We start from the raw sequence: 19326 nt of genomic DNA, 5'->3' as shown, positions 1-19326 counted from the left end.
GAATGCAGCAGTCTCTTCCAAAGTCCACCCTGAGGCTGTGGGGTCACTGAGGCCAAAGTTATACTTGTGTTGATGGCCTGAGGAGCCTTGTTAGAGCCGCCATTTTCCAACTGGGTTAGAGAGCGTGTTGGGGTTTCATGAAAGGCTAAGGGCAACCTCCGCCTCCCTCCACAAAAATTCACTCACGCACAACTAACAGTGTCCATAGCTATCTTTCTAAAGTAGAAAAGATAGTCTGAATCCTTGGCACAGGTAGTCCTTGACTTATGACTATAATAGAGCCCAAAATTTCTATTGTTCAGTGAGACACCCGTTAAGTGAGTTTTGCCCCATTTTACGACCTTACTTGCCACAGTTCTTTAAGTGAATCCATGCAGTTGATCAGTTAGTAACCTGGTTGTTAAGTGAATCTTGTTTCCCCATTGACTGTGCTCGTCAGAAGGTCGCAAAAGGTGATCACATGACCCCAGAACACTGCAACCGTCATAAATAGGAACCAGTTGCCAAGCATCTGGATTTTGATCACGTGGTCATGGGGATGCTGCAATGGTCATAACACTGAAAAATGGTCATAGTCACTTTTTCTGCTGCCTGTTTAGTGAACAGTCACTAAACGAACTATTATAAGTCGAGGACTGCCTGTAGTCTTGTTCTCCCGTGAATATAATGCCCTGGATATAATTGATGGGCATCAAGTGCTTATGATGACATTGCAGAACAGATGATAAAATATGCATTGTGACATCACATTGCAAACTCGGGTCTTTTTGTATCTCTGTGTCTGCTTAAATCACGTGGTGAGGATTGCAAAGAACAGTTTATTCTGCATTAGTGGGGCGGGGGAAGCTTACAGGGCTATTTCTGTACATTAAGGCTGGTTGTAAGGCTATTCCAAGCTTAACGCAGATTTTCCTGCCAAAATATTATCCTACTGTTATTTTGTATTGGGCTGCTTGGAAGATTCCAGGGGTCACAGTATGGAGATTGAGAACAAGCTTTGGTTTGTGGGTTGTTTCATTCTCCCCATTATGCCTTGTGCCTGTTTATCAGTCTTTTTCTCTGCTGAAAGCTTTGTTTATGCTTTTAATTATAGCTAACATGCCTTGAGAAGCAGCTATCCCCAATCTGATACTGTCCAGGTGGACTGAATAATACCTTCAGTTACTAGCATTTGTACTGCTCTTGAGAAATAACGGGGTTTGTCGGCCTACCTGGGGTCAGGCTTCATTCTGTCCTCACAACAGCCTTGTGAGGTAGGGCAGCCTGAAATAAACTGTTTTAAACATCCTTGGTGTAGGCAGGGGAGACCCAGGCAGAACACTGAGACTCTGCTTCACTTGGTTTCCTACATTCCTTGTTTATTAGCTTATATCCCGCTTCTGTATTAAAAGCATTAAGTAAATAAAGCCAAAAATAATCCTTAGGTTCATTGGATTGGAAGGGATTTTGATGGTTTTCTAGTCCTCCTATCATTCTGGACAAATATATATATATATATATATATATATATATATATATATATATATATATATATATATATATATATATATATATATATATATATATATTTTTTTCTGAGGTTCTCGCGGTATTTGTATGTGGATCTTTGGTTATTCGGGTTTTCTCCGCGTAAGATTGGAAGTATCTAGGCAACGTTTCAATGAAGTCTCATTCATCATCTTCAGGCTTCTGTCTTCAGCTCTGTGCTTCTCAGAGTGATGTGAGCTTGCAGCTGCTTCTTCCTTTTAACTGGGGCAGATTCACTTAACAAATGTTCTGCTCAGCAATAGAAACGCTGGGGCTCAATTGTGGTTGTAAGTCGAGGACTACCTGTACTCACCAAGAGAAAGCCTCACCCTCCTTCTTGATGGGCTTCACCAGAAGCTGGCTATTTAGCACAGTGGACAGATGTTTGTTTTAGCACAGTGGACAGATATTCGTTTCCTTGCTGTGCAGTTCTTGCCTTGAATTTCGGCTCGTGTTTTTCAACTATTGCCTTTGACTTGACCTGCCTTTACCAGTGAATTTGCCTTTGTCTTGGAACTTGGCTCTGTCTAGTGGACTGGATTAGCCTTGCCTTGAGGACTAGCATTGGTTTCATTTGAGTCGCCTGTGGAACTCATTGGGGTTGAGCTGATGCCAGCACAAGGAATTGCTGGAAAATACAATTCAGACTTGGAAGCCTTAATAGAAATTCCTTACACGTGTGTGTGTGTGTGTGTGTGTGTGTGTGTGTGTGTGTGTGTGTGTGAGCGGGACAGCATACACACTCACGGGTTTTGGGAGACTAAACTAGCCCAGGTACACTGACCTGAAGAACTCTGGGCGGGCCAAAGCTTTTGGTCTTGAAAATCAAACTTTGCCCTGTTTACAAATGCTGGTAAGAGTACAATTTCAGATGGCATGCAAACAAAACACTCTAAAACTCAGTAGAGCGGGATGGAGAAGCTACACACTGTGTGACTGGCACAGTAACACCATACCATGCTTTCCCTTCCCTCCCGTGGCCCCTAACTTAGTGTGCTTCAAAGACAAAGGCTGTTTTTTTAGCATCTGTTTAATAAAAGTATCTCAGGGCTATGGAGAATTATCAAAATTATGAGACCAGGGTCCTTGGTGCCTTCTGAGCTTGTTGTTTTCTTGCAGAAGTTTCATACCCAAACTAAGTAACATCATCAGTGCCATTTCAACCATTTCAACCCTGAGCTAAAAATATTCTCCTTTATTGGTACTTATGAGATCACCTTCTGCTATGCTGGTTGAAGCCCCAGTTTCCACAGAGCTAATAAACGTGATGCAAACAATAAATTACAGTAAATCTCACTGGAATCAGGATAAATATGTCCTCCAGTCTTCTGGAGTTAAGCTCAGCTTTCCTCCACTCCTCCCACTAGTAGAATCACCAAATACTTCTGAAGTTGAAAATTTTTGGAAGGGGAAGCAACAACCTTAGCATTGCGTCTTACATTTAGTTTAGAACTGAGCTGTGATCTTGCTGTTTGGCTTCGCGTTCGTGGTTGTGCTGCATCTTCATGTTTGTGCAGAATGCTGTTTTAATGTTGTGTTTTTGGAGGATCTTGCTGATTTTGTCTGTAGTGCCTTTTATATATGGGAGGAGCCCTTTATATATATGGGAGGAGCGTTTTTGGAGGATCTTGCTGATTTTGTCTGTAGTGCCTTTTATATATGGGAGGAGGGCTCCTCCCATATATAAAAGGCACTACAGACAAAATCAGCAAGATCCTCAAAAACACAACATTAAAACAGCATTCTGCACAAACAGAAAAATATCCACCATCCTAAGAAACCCTAAAGACAAAATCGAGTTAGAAAGCCAAGGAGTATACGAAATCCCTTGCACCGCCTGCCCCACCACATACATTGGACAAACTAACAGAAGAATAAGTGCACGCGTTGAAGAACATAAGAACTCAATCAAAAAGAAGAACCGACCTCTTCCCTGGTCCAACACCTCAAAGCCACAGGACATGAGATTGACTTTAAAAATACCAGAACTATCGCCAAAACCGAACACTTCAACAACAGAATAATCAGAGAAGCCATAGAGATAGAAAAACGCCCACACAGCATGAATAAAAGAGATGACACCTCCCGCTTACCAGCCATTTGGAAACCCGCCCTCATGAACAGACGAGTACCTAACATGATGAATGACACCAGACCCACACCCACGAGGGCCACACGAGATGCCATCACCACACTTCCACGTAAAAAGCAGGCTCACACCCACACAGAAGATGAGACACGACCACAGACCAGAAGCCGCACTGCAGCTGCATCACTACCCACTTCAGACCCCTCTGAGCCATACATGAAGCGAACTGACCCCCACCATGAAGATGCAGCACAACCACGAGCGCGAAGCCAAACAGCAAGATCACAGCTCACCAGCTCAAATCCCCCAGTAACCAAGACCAACCTGAGCACAACCAAGCCCCCACCTGAACAGAACACACCTCCAGCCAATCAGAACATGGCCAACCCCCAACCAATCAGAACACAGCCAAACCCCCAACCAATGAGAACACCCCCACCCAATCAGAACACAGCCAAGCCCCCACCCAATCAAGTCACACCCCACTAGCAGTTAAAAGGAAGAAGCAGCTGCAAGCTCACATCACTCTGAGAAGCACAGAGCTGAAGACAGAAGCCTGAAGATGATGAATGAGACTTCATCGAAACGTTGCTTAGATACTTCCAATCTTACGCGGGAGAAAACCCGAATAACCAAAGATATATATATATATATTTCTCTCTCTCTCTCTCTCTCTCTCTCTATCTATCTATCTATCTATCTATATATATATATATATATATATATCTGTGTGTGTGTGTGAGACAGACAGACAGACAGACAGACAGACACTGCTTCTTGCCTTGCCGACTTAACAGCAGCGGCCTCCAAATTTGGCAACTTTAAGAGTTGTGGACTTCAACTCCCAGTATGACTCAACTGACTGAGGATTTCTGGGAGTTGACGTCCACAACTCTTAAAATGAACAAGTTTGGAGACCCCTGACTTACAGGAATAAATCTCCACTTTCTTCCCTGGGACAGCCCTTCATGGATTGGAAGGCTGCACTCGGGTCTCCCCTTAGCCTTCTCTTCTTCAAGCTGAACATAACAAGTTCCTTTGATCTCTCTTCATAGGATTTAGCCTCTAAGCTCCTTACTATCTTCCTCTCTGCCCTGTTCCCAGCATCCTTCTTCCATTGTGGTCATCTGAGCTGGAGACAAGATTCCTAGTGTGGTCTGAGCAAAAACAGCATAGAGTGGTGCTGTCACTTCTCACGAACTTGGCACTGCACTTCAATTGGCGTTTTTGGCAGCAGCTGCACATTGCTGGCTCATCCTTAGTCTGTGGTTTACTAGATCCACAAGTACTTACTGCTAAGTCAGGTATCGCCTACCTTGTGCCTATGCATCTGGTTTTTCTGGCTTAAGTGCAAAAGCTTACATTTCTCAACAATGTTAATGGTAGAAATAGAGGTTTTTGTTTTTTTTTTAAAAAAGAAAGAAATAGAAGCAAGCTTGAAAAGTTCCAGCAAGGGGAGCGGGTGTGCAAGGAAAACTTATAATTGCCTTGAGATAGGTTGGCCTAATGGCTCTAACAGGTATTAGCCAGGCTGCCTGGGGAGGCTGGGGGCTATTATCTAATATAGTTCGTAGAGTTGGGCTTGTAACGCAAAGGGGTTGTGTTAAAAGAATATGATGATGGCTGTGAAAATGAATGTGTGGGTTTGGGGTTTCATCCTTTCTCTTAGAAGCTAGTTCCTTTTTCTAATTAATTAAAAATTAGAACCGTGTGGGCAGTTCTAAACTAAATGTAAGACGCAATGCTAAGGTTGTTGCTTCCCCTTCCAAAAATTTTCAACTTCAGAAGTATTTGGTGATTCTACTAGTGGGAGGAGTGGAGGAAAGCCGAGCTTAACTCCAGAAGACTGGAGGACATATTTATCCTGATTCCAGTGAGATTTACTGTAATTTATTGTTTGCATCACGTTTATTAGCTCTGTGGAAACTGGGGCTTCAACCAGCATAGCAGAAGGTGATCTCATAAGTACCAATAAAGGAGAATATTTTTAGCTCAGGGTTGAAATGGTTGAAATGGCACTGATGATGTTACTTAGTTTGGGTAACGAAACTTCTGCAAGAAAACAACAAGCTCAGAAGGCACCAAGGACCCCTGGTCTCATAATTTTGATAATTCTCCATAGCCCTGAGATACTTTTATTAAACAGATGCTAAAAAAAACAGCCTTTGTCTTTGAAGCACACTAAGTTAGGGGCCACGGGAGGGAAGGGAAAGCATGGTATGGTGTTACTGTGCCAGTCACACAGTGTGTAGCTTCTCCATCCCGCTCTACTGAGTTTTAGAGTGTTTTGTTTGCATGCCATCTGAAATTGTACTCTTACCAGCATTTGTAAACAGGGCAAAGTTTGATTTTCAAGACCAAAAGCTTTGGCCCGCCCAGAGTTCTTCAGGTCAGTGTACCTGGGCTAGTTTAGTCTCCCAAAACCCGTGAGTGTGTATGCTGTCCCGCTCACACACACACACACACACACACACACACACACACACACACACACGGTGTAAGGAATTTCTATTAAGGCTTCCAAGTCTGAATTGTATTTTCCAGCAATTCCTTGTGCTGGCATCAGCTCAACCCCAATGAGTTCCACAGGCGACTCAAATGAAACCAATGCTAGTCCTCAAGGCAAGGCTAATCCAGTCCACTAGACAGAGCCAAGTTCCAAGACAAAGGCAAATTCACTGGTAAAGGCAGGTCAAGTCAAAGGCAATAGTTGAAAAAACACGAGAGCCGAAATTCAAGGCAAGAACTGCACAGCAAGGAAACGAATATCTGTCCACTGTGCTAAAACAAACATCTGTCCACTGTGCTAAATAGCCAGCTTCTGGTGAAGCCCATCAAGAAGGAGGGTGAGGCTTTCTCTTGGTGAGTACAGGTAGTCCTCGACTTACAACCACAATTGAGCCCCAGCGTTTCTATTGCTGAGCAGAACATTTGTTAAGTGAATCTGCCCCATTTTATGACCTTTCTTGCCTTAGTTGTTAAGTGATTTGTTGAGTTAGTCCCATGGCTGTTAAGTGAATCTGGTTTCCCCATTGATTTGGTTTATAAGAAGGTTGCAAAAGGGACACTGCAACCGTCATAAATATGAGTCAGTTGCCAGGTATCTGAATTTTCATCACATGACCATTAGGGAGGCAGCAATAGTCATAAGTGTGAAAAAATGGTCATAAGTCACTTTTTTCAGTGCCCTTGTAACTTTGTAAAATTCATTTAACAATTGTCTCACTTAGCAATAGAAATGTTGGACTCAATTTTCATCGTAAGTCGAGGACTACCTATATTTATCTCACTACCTAAGGATCTTTTAATTCTCAGAAATTGAAAAATCTCCAGTCCTTTTGCTCTCGGTTATTAGAACAGTGTTGAATTCAGATCTCCAATCCAGGCTACTCTGGTTCTTTTCAGAGTCTTTCTATTACAACTGCCTTAAGAAGTCCCAGCTAACATGTTTAATGAAGTTATAAGAACTAGAGGTGAAACATCTGGATGGCACCATACTGTTTGCTGAATAGAATAGAATTCTTTATTGGCCAGGTGTGGTTGGACACACAAGGAAATTGTCTTGGTGCAAATGCTCTCAGTGTACATAAAAGAAAAGATACATTCATTAAGAGCCAAGAATCATCAGGTACGACACTTAATGATAGTCATAGGGTACAATAAGCAATCAAATCATACTAGGAAACAGTCCATATCAATTGTAAGGATACAAGCGACAAAGTTACAGTCATACAGTCACAAGTGGGAGGGGATGGGCGATAAGGAGTGATGAGAAGATTAATAGTAATAGTAGTGCAGACTTTGTAAATAGTTGGACAGTGTTGAGGGAATTATTTGTTTAGCAGAGGGATGGCGTTTGGGAAAATACTGTCCTTGTGTCTAGTTGTTCTGGTGTGTAGTGCTTTATAGCGTTGTTTTGAGGGAAGGAGTTGAAACAGTTTATGTACGGGATGTGAGGGGTCTGTAAATATTTTCACACCCCTCTTTTTGACTCATGCCGTATACAGGTCCTCGATTGAAGGCAGGTTGGTAGCAATTGTTTTTTCACCCTCCCCAAGTTTGGTAGCCTTCGGATGCACAGAGCTGTTAAATAAATTAAAAAAAACAACACTCAACCTGGGTGTTGATGAGAATAGAATAGAATTCTTTATTGGCCAGGCGTGATTGGACACACAAGGAATTTGTCTTGGTACAAATGCTCTCCGTGTACATAAAAGAAAAGATACGTTCGTCAAGAGTCATAAGGTACAACACTTAATAATAGTCATAGGGAGAACTGTAGTCCCAACCCATCTAGAGGCATGAGATTGTGGGAAGGTTCCCGTGAATAATTTGGACTGCTCTTTTCTATTCGGACTTTGGAGAAAAGCTGTAAATTGAAAGCCCACATCATCAGGAGAAGAAGGTGGCCAAACAGATGTTTGGGGTGAGCTTTTTTTAGTCCTTCTGATCGGATGACAGTCTGAAACTGCAGGGACTGCTAACTTTTGAGGAAGTTGAACATGCCATCTGTCTCAAGGGGGAAGCAGCCTTTTTTTTTCCGGCTGTGGATGGATTAGCTGGCAGCCTGAGTTAACCCGGCTGAGGCAAATGCAGAAGCAGTGAGGCCCCCTGGCCCTGCTTAGGCTCCACCCACTCTGGGAGCTTGCAAATTAAAGAGGATCTATTGGTGAGTTGTGAACTGATTCAGATTATGGGAGTTGAATAAATGAGATTAGGGATGCTAAGCTTGCGTGGATCTAATTGTGCTAGACAGACGGTTTCTGTGGGCCAGAGATCTTACTTATATTATTGGCTCTCCGCTGCAATTGATATTCTGTTTTTCTGCCAGACAGGCAAGGTGACTATAGTTAGTCCTCAATTTACAACTGTTTTAGTGACTGTTTGTAATTACAACAGCACTGAAGAAAGTGACCATTTTTTCAAATTTACGACTGTTGTTGTATCCCCATGGTTACATAATCAAAATTCAGACGCTTGGCAACTGGCATTATATTTATGATGGTTGCAGTGTCCAGGGGTCATGTGATCACCTTTTGTTGACCTCCTGACAAGCAAGGTCAGTGTAGAACAGAGATCTCCAAACTTGGCAACTTTAAGACTTGTGGACTTCAACTCCCAGAATTCTCCAGCCAGCTATGCTGGGAACTGAAGTCCACAAGTCTTAAAGTTGCCCAAGTTTGGGGACCCCTGGTGTAGAAGCCAGATTCACTTAATAACCATGTTAACAACTGCAGTGATGCACTTAAGAACTGTTGCTTAGCTACAGAAATTTTGGGCTCAGTTGCAGTCGTAAGGAAAGGACTATCTGTATTGTAGTTTGCCCCCCAACAACAACCCCGTGAGATACTGTAGGTTGCCCTTAGGAAGTGACGGGTCCCAAGTCACCAATGACAACTGTGGCTGAGTGGGGATTTGAACTGGGCATCCAAGATACCAGCCCATTTCACCAAACCCCTGTGCCATATCAGCATACGTTAGCTCTCTCTTGTTTGGTGCCCTTCAAACATTGGGATTGCAGCTTCCAGTATCCAGCTCCAAGGCCCTGCTTGGAATCCCAAGATGCTGGAGAGAGCCAGGTTAGAAGAAACTGCTTTTGGTGTATTAAGATGAAACAGAAAGCAGCAATACAGTTTTGTAATATAGTATTTGTAATACATTGAAATGGAAACAGATTAAGCTACTTTAAATCAAGTATGCTGGTATTCTATTGGAGAAATACTCCTGGTTGCTAATAGCTAATAAATTTTAAGTAGACAATTTTGGCTCATTGGGTCATTGTTTCAGAGGTATTTATTTACCTAAAGAGATCAAGTCAGGTCACTGTTGCAGTCCAAGAGCAACAAGAATGAGTTCCAACTTCTTGCCAGCTTCCGCATTTGCTTTGCTTGTGGGAAGTTTACAGGGAGCATCAGCAATTACAAATCATGATTGCTGTGATGCAATGACCAGAATTTTGTCATGATTACAACCTGTTCTTAGAGTTTCAGCTGTGTCAATACCCCCACAGTCATGTGATCACAATCTGATTACTTGGTGACCGATACACACACGACCAGTTTGCAGTGCCTCACAATCACACGGTCACCACCTGCAACTTTCCCTGCTGGCTTCCCTGGAAAGCTAATGTAGAAGCTAGCAGGGAAGGCTGCAAGTGCTCAGGTAAGTGTCCCCCACTTGCTTTCTTCTCCAAGTCCTTCCCCCACCAGGCAGCAGCCCTTGACCTGCCTGTTGGTCTGGAACTTGCAGCTTCCCACTGGCTTCCCCATTGACTTTCCTCGTGGGAAGTTGGAAGTGAGTGCTGGAAATGTCTATGGAGATTCTCAGTCATCCAGGTCATGGTTGTCTCGAAGGTGCTTTTTCAAAAGTTTACTGGACTTTGTTTTTTTTCCTTGAAGACGTTTCACTTCTCATCCAAGAACTGAAGAAACAAACTTCTCGGATAAGAAGTGAAAAGTTTTCAAGGAAAAAACAACATCTGGTAGACTTTTGTAAAAGCACCTTTGGGAGTGTTGGAAATGATGATCTCGTGATCAAGTTGGACTGTGGCAGCACTTGAAGCAGCTACAACTTTGCCACAAATTTCAATCCCACAGGAGTAATGGGTCCCAGATTTGGGGTGCATTTTGTAAGTGGGCCGTTTGGGGTACCTTGGTTCAAGAATTATTATTTCTTTCTTTCTTTATTTTTCATATTTCTGAACCGCCCATCTCCCTCAAAGAGGGATGCCTTATGATGTACCCTTTCACCCAATTGAAGGCTACAAGCAGGCAAACACAAGAGATGTAGTAATCCTTGGGTCATCCTTTCAGAAATATTCCCTTACCTAAACAGAAATGAAATGACCACAGGCAAGCCAAAAATAAAAAAGCAGTGGGAGCGGAAGCAACTTAAGATTTACTCCCAGCTTCTCCATTGATGTTGCTTTCCAGAGGATGGCAGGTAGCACTGAAAGTCATTAATTATTCTCCTTGGCTGACCTGTGAAACTGCTTGCCACTCAACTAGGAGGGTGAGGGGAACAAAGAAAGCTGCAAACTGTGGGGGGAAACTGCATCCCTGCTCAAATCTTGGTACAATCCAAGGGATCACTCATTGACTGTCAGCTCTCACCCTTGAGCCAGCCCTATCTCGCCAGCTCCCTGGTCATTCTCTCACTGCCCACCAATGTTTAGAGATTTCAGATTTCAGCATTGGTTCCAAAGCAGGCAATTGCCACTCATCCATCATGCTTTGCTGACAGCCGATAGGGCACAGGGACCAGAGGGAGGCAGGAAACAGGACAGATATACACCCCCCCATATTTATTTGTGCCACACAACCTACAGATTTCTGGGAAGTGTAGTCAGCAGGTATGGTGGCATTGAAGCAGCTACAATTCTGCCAAATTTCAATCCCACAGGAATGATGGACTCCCAGATTTTGGACACATTTTGTAAGTTAGCGCATTTGAAATACATTGGCGCAAAAATTGTTACCCTGAAATGTACCATTTCACCCTAGCGAAGGTTACAGACAAACAGACGTGAGAATTTTAGCAGGAGGTATAGCTTAGATGAATGAATAAATAAATACCGTGTTTCTCATATAATAAGGCCGGGTAATTTGGGGGGAGGGGCTTAATTTCATTTCATGCCTATAAAACATGCTGGGACTTCCTATTGGGGGAGGCCATATTGTTGGAGAAACAGGGTAAATACCCCCATGTCAGATTGGAGCAAGGTATCTAGCAGAGGGCCACAAGGACCTGTCCTGGTTCCTCTACTCTTTAACATTTTAATTAGTGATTATGGTGGAGAAATGGAGGGAATGATTATCAAATTTGCAAAGGATAAAAATTGGAATTGAAATGGAGTTATTAGATTTAAATGGCTACTCATCTACCTATGTGGCTTCCAATAAAATAGATAAGAGGTGACTAAAATAAAAATATGCATAGCAGCTGAGCATCATAAAAACAACCATCGACAAGAGGCAGCTCCATCACACAGCCAAGGCTGCAAACCAAATTTTCAGGGCCTTTAATGAAAGGCCAGCAGGATCATATCTAATCTAATCTCAGGTGGAATGAATGGTCCACATGGAAAGGAAGTCATACATGTTATGAGAACATTGAACCACAGTAAAGATGTAGGTGTAACAGGTGCAACAGGAGAAACATCGTGGAACTTGTGTGGTTTGCTTACGGAGTGGTTGTAGAATGTGAAGGCACATATGAAAATTGTATCTGAGCTTAACAATTGGAAAATTATCTTAGTGTTCTTCTGTGCAAAGGAAAACTTAGCAAGAATGGTTGCAATAACTCCAGGAATTAGTTTATTAAGCATGCCTGAGATTACATTGGCAGAATCCTACTTGAAACCATAGAAAAGGAAATACAGTAAAGCTTTCAGGAGAATAAATAGACTGCTCAGCAAATAGGTCAGAACTGAGCAAGGGGAGAATTAACAAGAACAGAATATCCTCTTGGTTGTTTAATCTGTGTATATAGGTAAAATCATATAGAGTGGTTGGGTGATTTTAGAGACAAGCGGGTAGTGTGAATGTGTGCGTATTCAATTTTTATCCCTGCTTATTATAAGTAACTCAAGGCAGTGAACATACCTAATTCTCCTTCCTTCCTCTATTTTTCCCCACAACAATTTTGTGAGCTGAATTGACTTGAGAGAGGGTGACTGGCCCAAGCTCACCCAGCCTGCTTTAATGCCCAAGGCAGGACTAGAACTCACAGTCTCCTGGTGATTGGCCCAAGCCAGCTTTCATGCTAGGATGGAACCAGAACTCACAATCTCCTGGTTTCTAGCCAGCACCTTAACCGCTACACCAAACTGGCTCCATTGTAGCTGCAAAAAGATAGTGGGTGGTTTGCGGACTTTACTGAGGAATGAATGAATGTTCAAAGAAGTAAAAAATATATGTTCTTTAAGTTTAGAGCAGTGTTTCTCAGCTGAAGCAATTTTTAAGACAGGGGTCTTCAAACTTGATAGCTTTAAGACTTATAGACTTCAACTCCCAGAATTCCTCTTCCAGTCATGTTAGCTCAGGAATTCTGGGAGTTGAAGTCCACAAGTCTTAAACTTGCCAAATTTGAAGAGCTTTGTTTTAAGATATATGGACTTCAAACTACGGAGATGACTGGAGAATTCTTGAATTCTGAGAATTTAAATCTATATATCTTACAGTTGCTGAGGTTGAGAAATGCTGGTTTAGAGAAAAGATTGTTGAGCGGCATATGATGGTATTCTTCAAATACCTGAAGAGATACCAAGTAGGAGGAGAGGTGAAATGCTATTTTCTTTCAGTGCTGGACTTAGAGGAATGGATGTAAGCTCTTTTTTTTTTTTTAAATAAAGTTTTATTTGGGTTTTCACGCATACAAAATACAAGTAAAACATCTTTTTTGAAAATAGCATGGTCCCAGGTTGAACTTCTTTATGCAGACACAAAACTCAATTTCATGCTCCTTTTTGTATTCTATTCCATATCTTATACTATTTTACATTTTCTATATAGTTTTTCCCTTTAATTTTCTCAATTTTATTTTGATTATCTCATCTCAATTCAAATCATTATATTTATACTTTTGTCTGTTTTGTTTCAATTTCATATTATCTTTTCTCATTAAACAAATTTTCTCCTGTAGTTACTAATTGGAGTATGACACCTTTATATCTTTTAATTACATCCATTCAACTCTTATTTAAATTTCAATATATACCTTTCTTACTATAAAAATCTGATTGAAGACAACAACAACAACAACAATTCCAGCTCAGCAGCCTCAAACTTTGTTGTTTCTCTCATCTGTTTACAATCCTAGATTGCCTCTTTCAAGCTTGTCCAAAGATGCTTTTTTCAAAATGCAATTGGACTTTTTTGGTTTTTAACTTCTTATCCAAGAAGCTTCTTCAGTTCTAACTGAAGAACAGTTCAGTTCTGACAGTTCTAGGAGAAGCTTCTTGGATGAGAAGTGAAATATTTTCAAAGGAAAAAAGCCAAGAAAAGTCCAGTTGCCTTTTGGAAAAAGCACCTTTGGGACAACCGTGGTCTGGATGATTGAGAATCTCTATAGACTCAAGTTTGTACTTTGACCATCTCTCTCCACAGGGACCCTCTGTGTTCTGGTCTCCTTCCCCTTCATCTTCAGCCCATGCATCGGCTGCACGGAGAACACACCTGAGTGGGCTGCGCTCATCTACTTCATCCCATTTATTATCATCTTCCAGTTTGGCTGGGCAGCCACCCAAATCTCTCACCTCTCGCTCATACCAGAGTTGGTCACTACTGACCATGAGAAGGTGGAGCTCACAGCTTTCAGGTAAGATCTGATAGGAAAGTGGATCATCCTCTCAAACCTTGTTGACGCTATTTGGCCAACATGCCTGGCTTGTTGTAAACCATCCCATTGACCTCTACACCAAGAAATTCTCGGTCAACTAGTGAGCACAGTGCAGAGTGTCCAAGGGCATTGAGTATGTGTGAACACCAATTTGGCCGAGTGGCTAAGGCACCAGGCTAGAAACCAGGATAATGTGAGTTCTAGTTCTGCCTTAAGCATGAAATCAGCTGGGTGACTTTGGGCCAGTCACTTTCTCTTAGCCCAGGATATCAGCTCAAGCAACAAGCTTGTTGGTCCATTCCAGTCGCCACAAATGGATCAGCATTGGTACCCTATGGAGGCCAATAAATTTGATTGATAGGTAAATAAATACTTCTAAAACATGGTTCCTCTTCCTACAAGAAAATGCTAGAAAGAAAAAAAAATGTGGATTAGTGAACATACAACTGCAGAATCAATTCTTAGGTTGTAAGAAGTGCTTCCAGGCATCTAAACTGCAATGGATGATCTTCAAAGTTCTAGGACAGGGGTGTCAAACTCGATTTCATTGAGGGCCACATCAGGGTTGTGTTTGACCTCGGGGGGGGGCGGAGGGGGGATGATGGGCATGGCCAGCTTGATGTCACTCATTGAGGCTCTGTTTTCGGCCACGACGGCCCTCTTAGGTTCTGTTTTAGGCCGCGACAGCCTCCTGCAGCCCTCTGCCAGTGAAAACAGAGCTCAAGAAGGCCACATGCGGCCTCCCTGAGCTCCGTTTTTGCTGGCAGAGGCACCGCAGGCAGGTCCTTCACTGGCACGGGAGGCCCGCAGGCGAGATCTAAGCACCCTGCAGGCCGGATCCAGGCCTAGAGTTTGATACCCTTGTTCTAAGATATCCTTTGAAGGTTAGCAGTCATTACCCACCATAGCTCATTATTTATTTAGGTAAACTGAAATTAACATCTGAGGTATTTCAATAATTTTTAATAAATTAAAATTAAATTTAAAATTGAATAAGGTGACTTGCAACCTCCTGCTGGCTTCTCCATTGCCTTCCCTTGTCAGGCGCTGGCTTGGAAGATCACAAATGGCAATCCAGTGACTGCAGGACTCTACAAGTGTCATAAATATGAGCCAGTTGCCAAGCACCCGGGTCACAATGGCATAACCACAAGGATGCTGCAATGGTTTTAAGTGCTAGGGCTGGTCATAAATCACATTTTTTCAGAGCCATCATAACTTCAAATAGTTGCTAAACAAGTAGTCATTACGTGAAGGCTGTAGAAACAATGTGAAATGTCCTATAAAGACCGTATTTTTCGGAGTATAAGATGCTCCGAAGTATAAGGCGCACCTAGCTTTTGGGGGAGGAAAACAAGAAAAAAAAAATCTGCCCTCTGCCTCCCAGCAATTTGCCTCCTTGCAACAAACAGCAAACAGCCTGTTTCAGTTTCAGTTTCAGCACAGCCTGATTAGCACAAGCAGCTGATTGTCTGTTGGATCGACCTCCCCATGATCAGCTGTTTCAGGCTGCAGGGGGTTGCCATGGCCTATTGCTGCCTCTGTACACCCCATTTTTGGCCTCCGCATCCCGTTTTTAGCTTCTGCCGCCCCATTTTCCACCCATTCTGGGTGGTGGAGATTGCCAGATTTCTGTTTGCTGCAAGGATAGATAGATTGCTGTTTGCTGCAAGGAGGCAAATTGCTGGGAGGCAGACGCCGAAGGGTGGGGACCGGTGGGTGGCTGGGGCTTGGGCAACATTCACTGTATAAGATGCACAGACATTTCCACCCACTTCTGGGGGTGAAAAAAGTGCATTTTATACTCTGAAAAATACAGTAAGTTTTTCCTTTTAAGTTTCTTAACTTAAAAAAAAGAAAGTCAAAAAGGAGTGAATCCAGCTGGGCTGAGTAAAAAGCAGGAACCCAGCAAATAACATTTTTTGCAAGCCAAATTACACAACTAGCAGTTTCCTCCTTAGCAGCTTGGAGGATCTTCCCCAGATCTTCTATGCCCAGATGGTGGGAAAAACAGAGAAAAGAACCTGAATTTCCAGGGTGGGGCCTGGGACTTGATGGGCATAGATATGAACCAATCCTCTTTTTTCCAGTTGTAGTCTATGCTTAATCAGCTCTGCCTGGTCTTCTTCCTGTTTTCAGGTATGCCTTCACTGTCATGGCCAACATCACGGTGTATGGAGTGGCATGGTTCCTCCTGCACTTCCAGATCGATCCCACAGAGACAAAGAAACTCACCCAGCACCTCGGGCGCCATGACATTCCTGTCTTTCGGGTGGGTGTTTGGCAAGATGGTACTGCTAAAGTCGTTGAAAATCATGGCCAAGTTCCTTCCCCCCGCCCTCTTCATAAAAGATCCACTTCCTTGATTTAGTCTTGCAGTTCTAACCTTTCTCTCTTATTTTGCCTCTGTTCCCCACTCTAGAACCTATCCCTGATTGTGATAGGATGTGGCTCCATTTCTTCGCTCCTCTTCCATCTTGGGACCAAAGAAAATAAGCGGACAGTTTCCAGGTTGCCTGAAGCAGATGAACATAGTCCCCTATTACCTCTAGAGCAAAAACAGTCCATTCGGCCCGTCCTCCTTTGGAAACACTGGTTTCTGGAACCTGCTTTCTACCAGGTGAAGGCAGAAAAAATCACATCTTCTCTCACCATTATGCTTCATTCTTTTTTCAGGATCAAGGAATTTGGGAAGGCTTGTCCTACAGATATCTAAAAGGGCCTAAAGTATTGTTCCCTGATGGTGCCCTCCAACGACATTTGTTGAATTCATTGTACCAATGTTTCTCAACCTTAGCTACTTTAAGATGGATGGGCTTCAATTCCCAGAATAGTTGGGGATGTCTGGGAGTTGAAGGCCATCCACCCATCTTAAAGTTGCTAAGTTTGAAAAATACTACACTTATACACTGCATGATCTCTGGCCAGAATAGCTATTGGCCCATGCTATAGAGCAGTGATCCCCAACCTTTTTACGCCGCGGCCCGGTACCGGCATCAGCTGGGCGCCGCCATCTTTTTGATGAAAAAGTGCTTCCGGTGACCTCACGGAAGCACTTTTCATCAAAGATGGCGGCATCTCGATGAGCTTTTCGGGTAGAAATGGCTTTCTACCGGAAAAGCTCACGAAGCGCTGCGCCGCCATCTTTTTGATGGCGTGCTTCCGGTGAGCTTTCTACCGGAAAAGCTCACCGGAAGCGCTGGTGCCGCCATCTTTTTGATGAAAACGTGCTTCCGGTGAGCTTTCTACCGGAAAAGCTCACCGGAAGCACTTTTTCATCAAAAAAAGATGGCGGTGCCCAGCAAGCCAGCGGCCCGGTAGGAGTTGTTCCGCGGCCCGGTACCGGTCCGTGGACCGGTGGTTGGGGTCCCCTGCTATAGAGCGAGGCTCTCCAGACAGTTTTAAGACTTGTAGGCTTTAGCTCCCAGAATTCCCTACCCAGCATAGTTAGCTGAGGAATTCTGTGACTTGAAGTCTACAAGCCAAGTGTGGAAACCACTGCTGTAGAGGGTTGATGGCAGGCATATATTGGAGAAGATGGGGCTTGGTGTTTTTGACAAAATGTAAATGAATGCCAAGTCAAAGATCTATCCCTCTTCCAAACACTGCCATTCCATTTGGCATTTTAACAGTTTTTGGAAATAAATCGCCCAAACCAGAATTGGTCCAGCCCCCAAATAAATTTCTTTTATTTGGAACAATTGTTTTCGGCCCAATCCATTTTTGACTTGTAGGTTTTAATTCCAGGAATTGCCCTCGGGGCGACATAGCCCAAGGGAGAGTCTGCGTATTTTGAAGGGGAACAGCATTTCTGGAATCTGGAATCCCTCAGAATGTTTATCTCCCCTTAATTGATTCGCTTTACACGTTAGATATAATTCTAAACCCAGAAAGGAAACCCGTCAAGCAGAGAAATCATTGCATTGTCTTCATCTCTCTGTCTCAGTGAGTCCAAATTTCTGCCATTATTTCTTTTCTTTTCCAAATTGGTTAAAGCCAAACAAATGAGGAAAACTTCTCCATCATACCCAGAAGCAGCCTGTCACCTTTAAAGAGCAATTGTCTATGGAGATTCTCAGTCATCCCAGGTCATGGTTGTCCCAAAGGTGCTTTTTCAAGAGGCAACTGGACTTTCTGGTTTTTCTTTGAAGATGTTTTGCTTTTCATTCAAGAAGCTTCTTCAGCTCTGAGGTTCCCTCTTTGTGGATTTTGGGGAGTCCATGTATGCATGGGGTGGCTTCTCCAGAGTAAAGACGGTTATATTGTGGCTTGTCGATGGCATTGTCCTTTAGGAGGTGTTGCAAGAAACCAGTGACCTTTTTCTTGTAACTATTGGTGGGGTCTCTCTTCAGAGTTTCATTTGTAGCAGTGTCCTTCAGAACATTGTTCACCTTGGCCTTGTAGTCATCCATGTTCAGGAATGTCTTCAGCTGCAGAAGCTGAAGAAGCTTCTTGGATGAGAAGCGAGACGTCTTCAAAGAAAAACTAGAAAGTCCAGCTGCCTCTTGAAAAAGCACCTTTAGTTCTTTATGCCTCTGTGAACTACATATATTCTAGAACAGGGGTCCCCAACCACCGGGCCGCGGACCAGTACCGGTCCGTGGATCACTTTGTACCGGGCCGCAAAGAATTTTTTTTTAAAAAAATGGCAGCTTTCTTCGCCTTCGGTGAATGCTGCTGGGATCAGGGATCAAGGACACAAATGAAAGAAGGGGAGGGAGGAAGCAACCAAAGCCTGTCCTGCTCTCTGGCTCAGCGGCTTTGGTTTCCTCCCGCCTCGTTCCTCTCTCAGTCGCTCTCTCGCTTCTCCACCAGCCCAGGAAGAAACTGCTTCAAAGAAGCCGGCAGGGTGGCTTTTCCTGTCAGCGCAGCTCCTCCGAGCGCCCGTTCACCCCCACCCGCCGCCGCGCGTTCAATCCAGTGCTCCGTTCTGCCTGCCTGCCTGCCTGCCTGCCTCGTTTCTGGTTGTTTCGGAGCAGCTTGGCTGAGTAAAAGAGGCAAATAGTTATTATTCTCAGCCGAAGCTGCTCCAAAACTACCAGAAACGAAGGCAGGCAGGCAGGCAGAACGGAGCACTGGATTGAACCAAGGGCGGCGGGGTGGGGGTGAACGGGCGCTTCGGAGGAGCTGCGCCGACAGGAAAAGCCACCCTGCCGGCTTCTTTGAAGCAGTTTCTTCCTGGGCTGGTGGAGGAGCGAGAGAGCGACTGAGAGAGGAACGAGGCAGACACCTGAGGGAGGAATGGAGACACCTGAGGGATGGGGCTGAGGAAGGCAGAGCCGAGAGCCGTGGGCCGCCGCCGCCCAGCGCTCAGTTTTGAAGGCGTTCCTCAGCCCGGCGCAGTTCCTGAATCTGCAGCTGAAACCCTCCGT

General features: G+C 43.7%; 1 protein-coding gene across 1 annotated transcript in view; it reads left to right on the top strand.

Moving 5' to 3' along the window:
* Window positions 1-19326, top strand: part of MFSD12 (major facilitator superfamily domain containing 12) — a 35164-nt gene that overhangs the window by 8769 nt on the left and 7069 nt on the right. The window contains exons 2-4 of the mRNA XM_087952607.1: window positions 13723-13933; window positions 16094-16226; window positions 16377-16574. Coding sequence (XP_087808733.1) covers window positions 13723-13933; window positions 16094-16226; window positions 16377-16574 — 542 coding nt within the window. The remainder of the gene's footprint in view (window positions 1-13722; window positions 13934-16093; window positions 16227-16376; window positions 16575-19326) is intronic.

This window comes from Notechis scutatus, chromosome 1, assembly GCF_049901735.1.
Source record: "Notechis scutatus isolate UNSWTSFEM ecotype Mainland chromosome 1, rNotScu1.2, whole genome shotgun sequence".
Lineage (NCBI taxonomy): Eukaryota > Metazoa > Chordata > Lepidosauria > Squamata > Elapidae > Notechis > Notechis scutatus.
The sequence above is the reverse complement of the archived record's forward strand: the minus strand, read 5'-3'. Positions and strand labels throughout refer to the sequence as shown.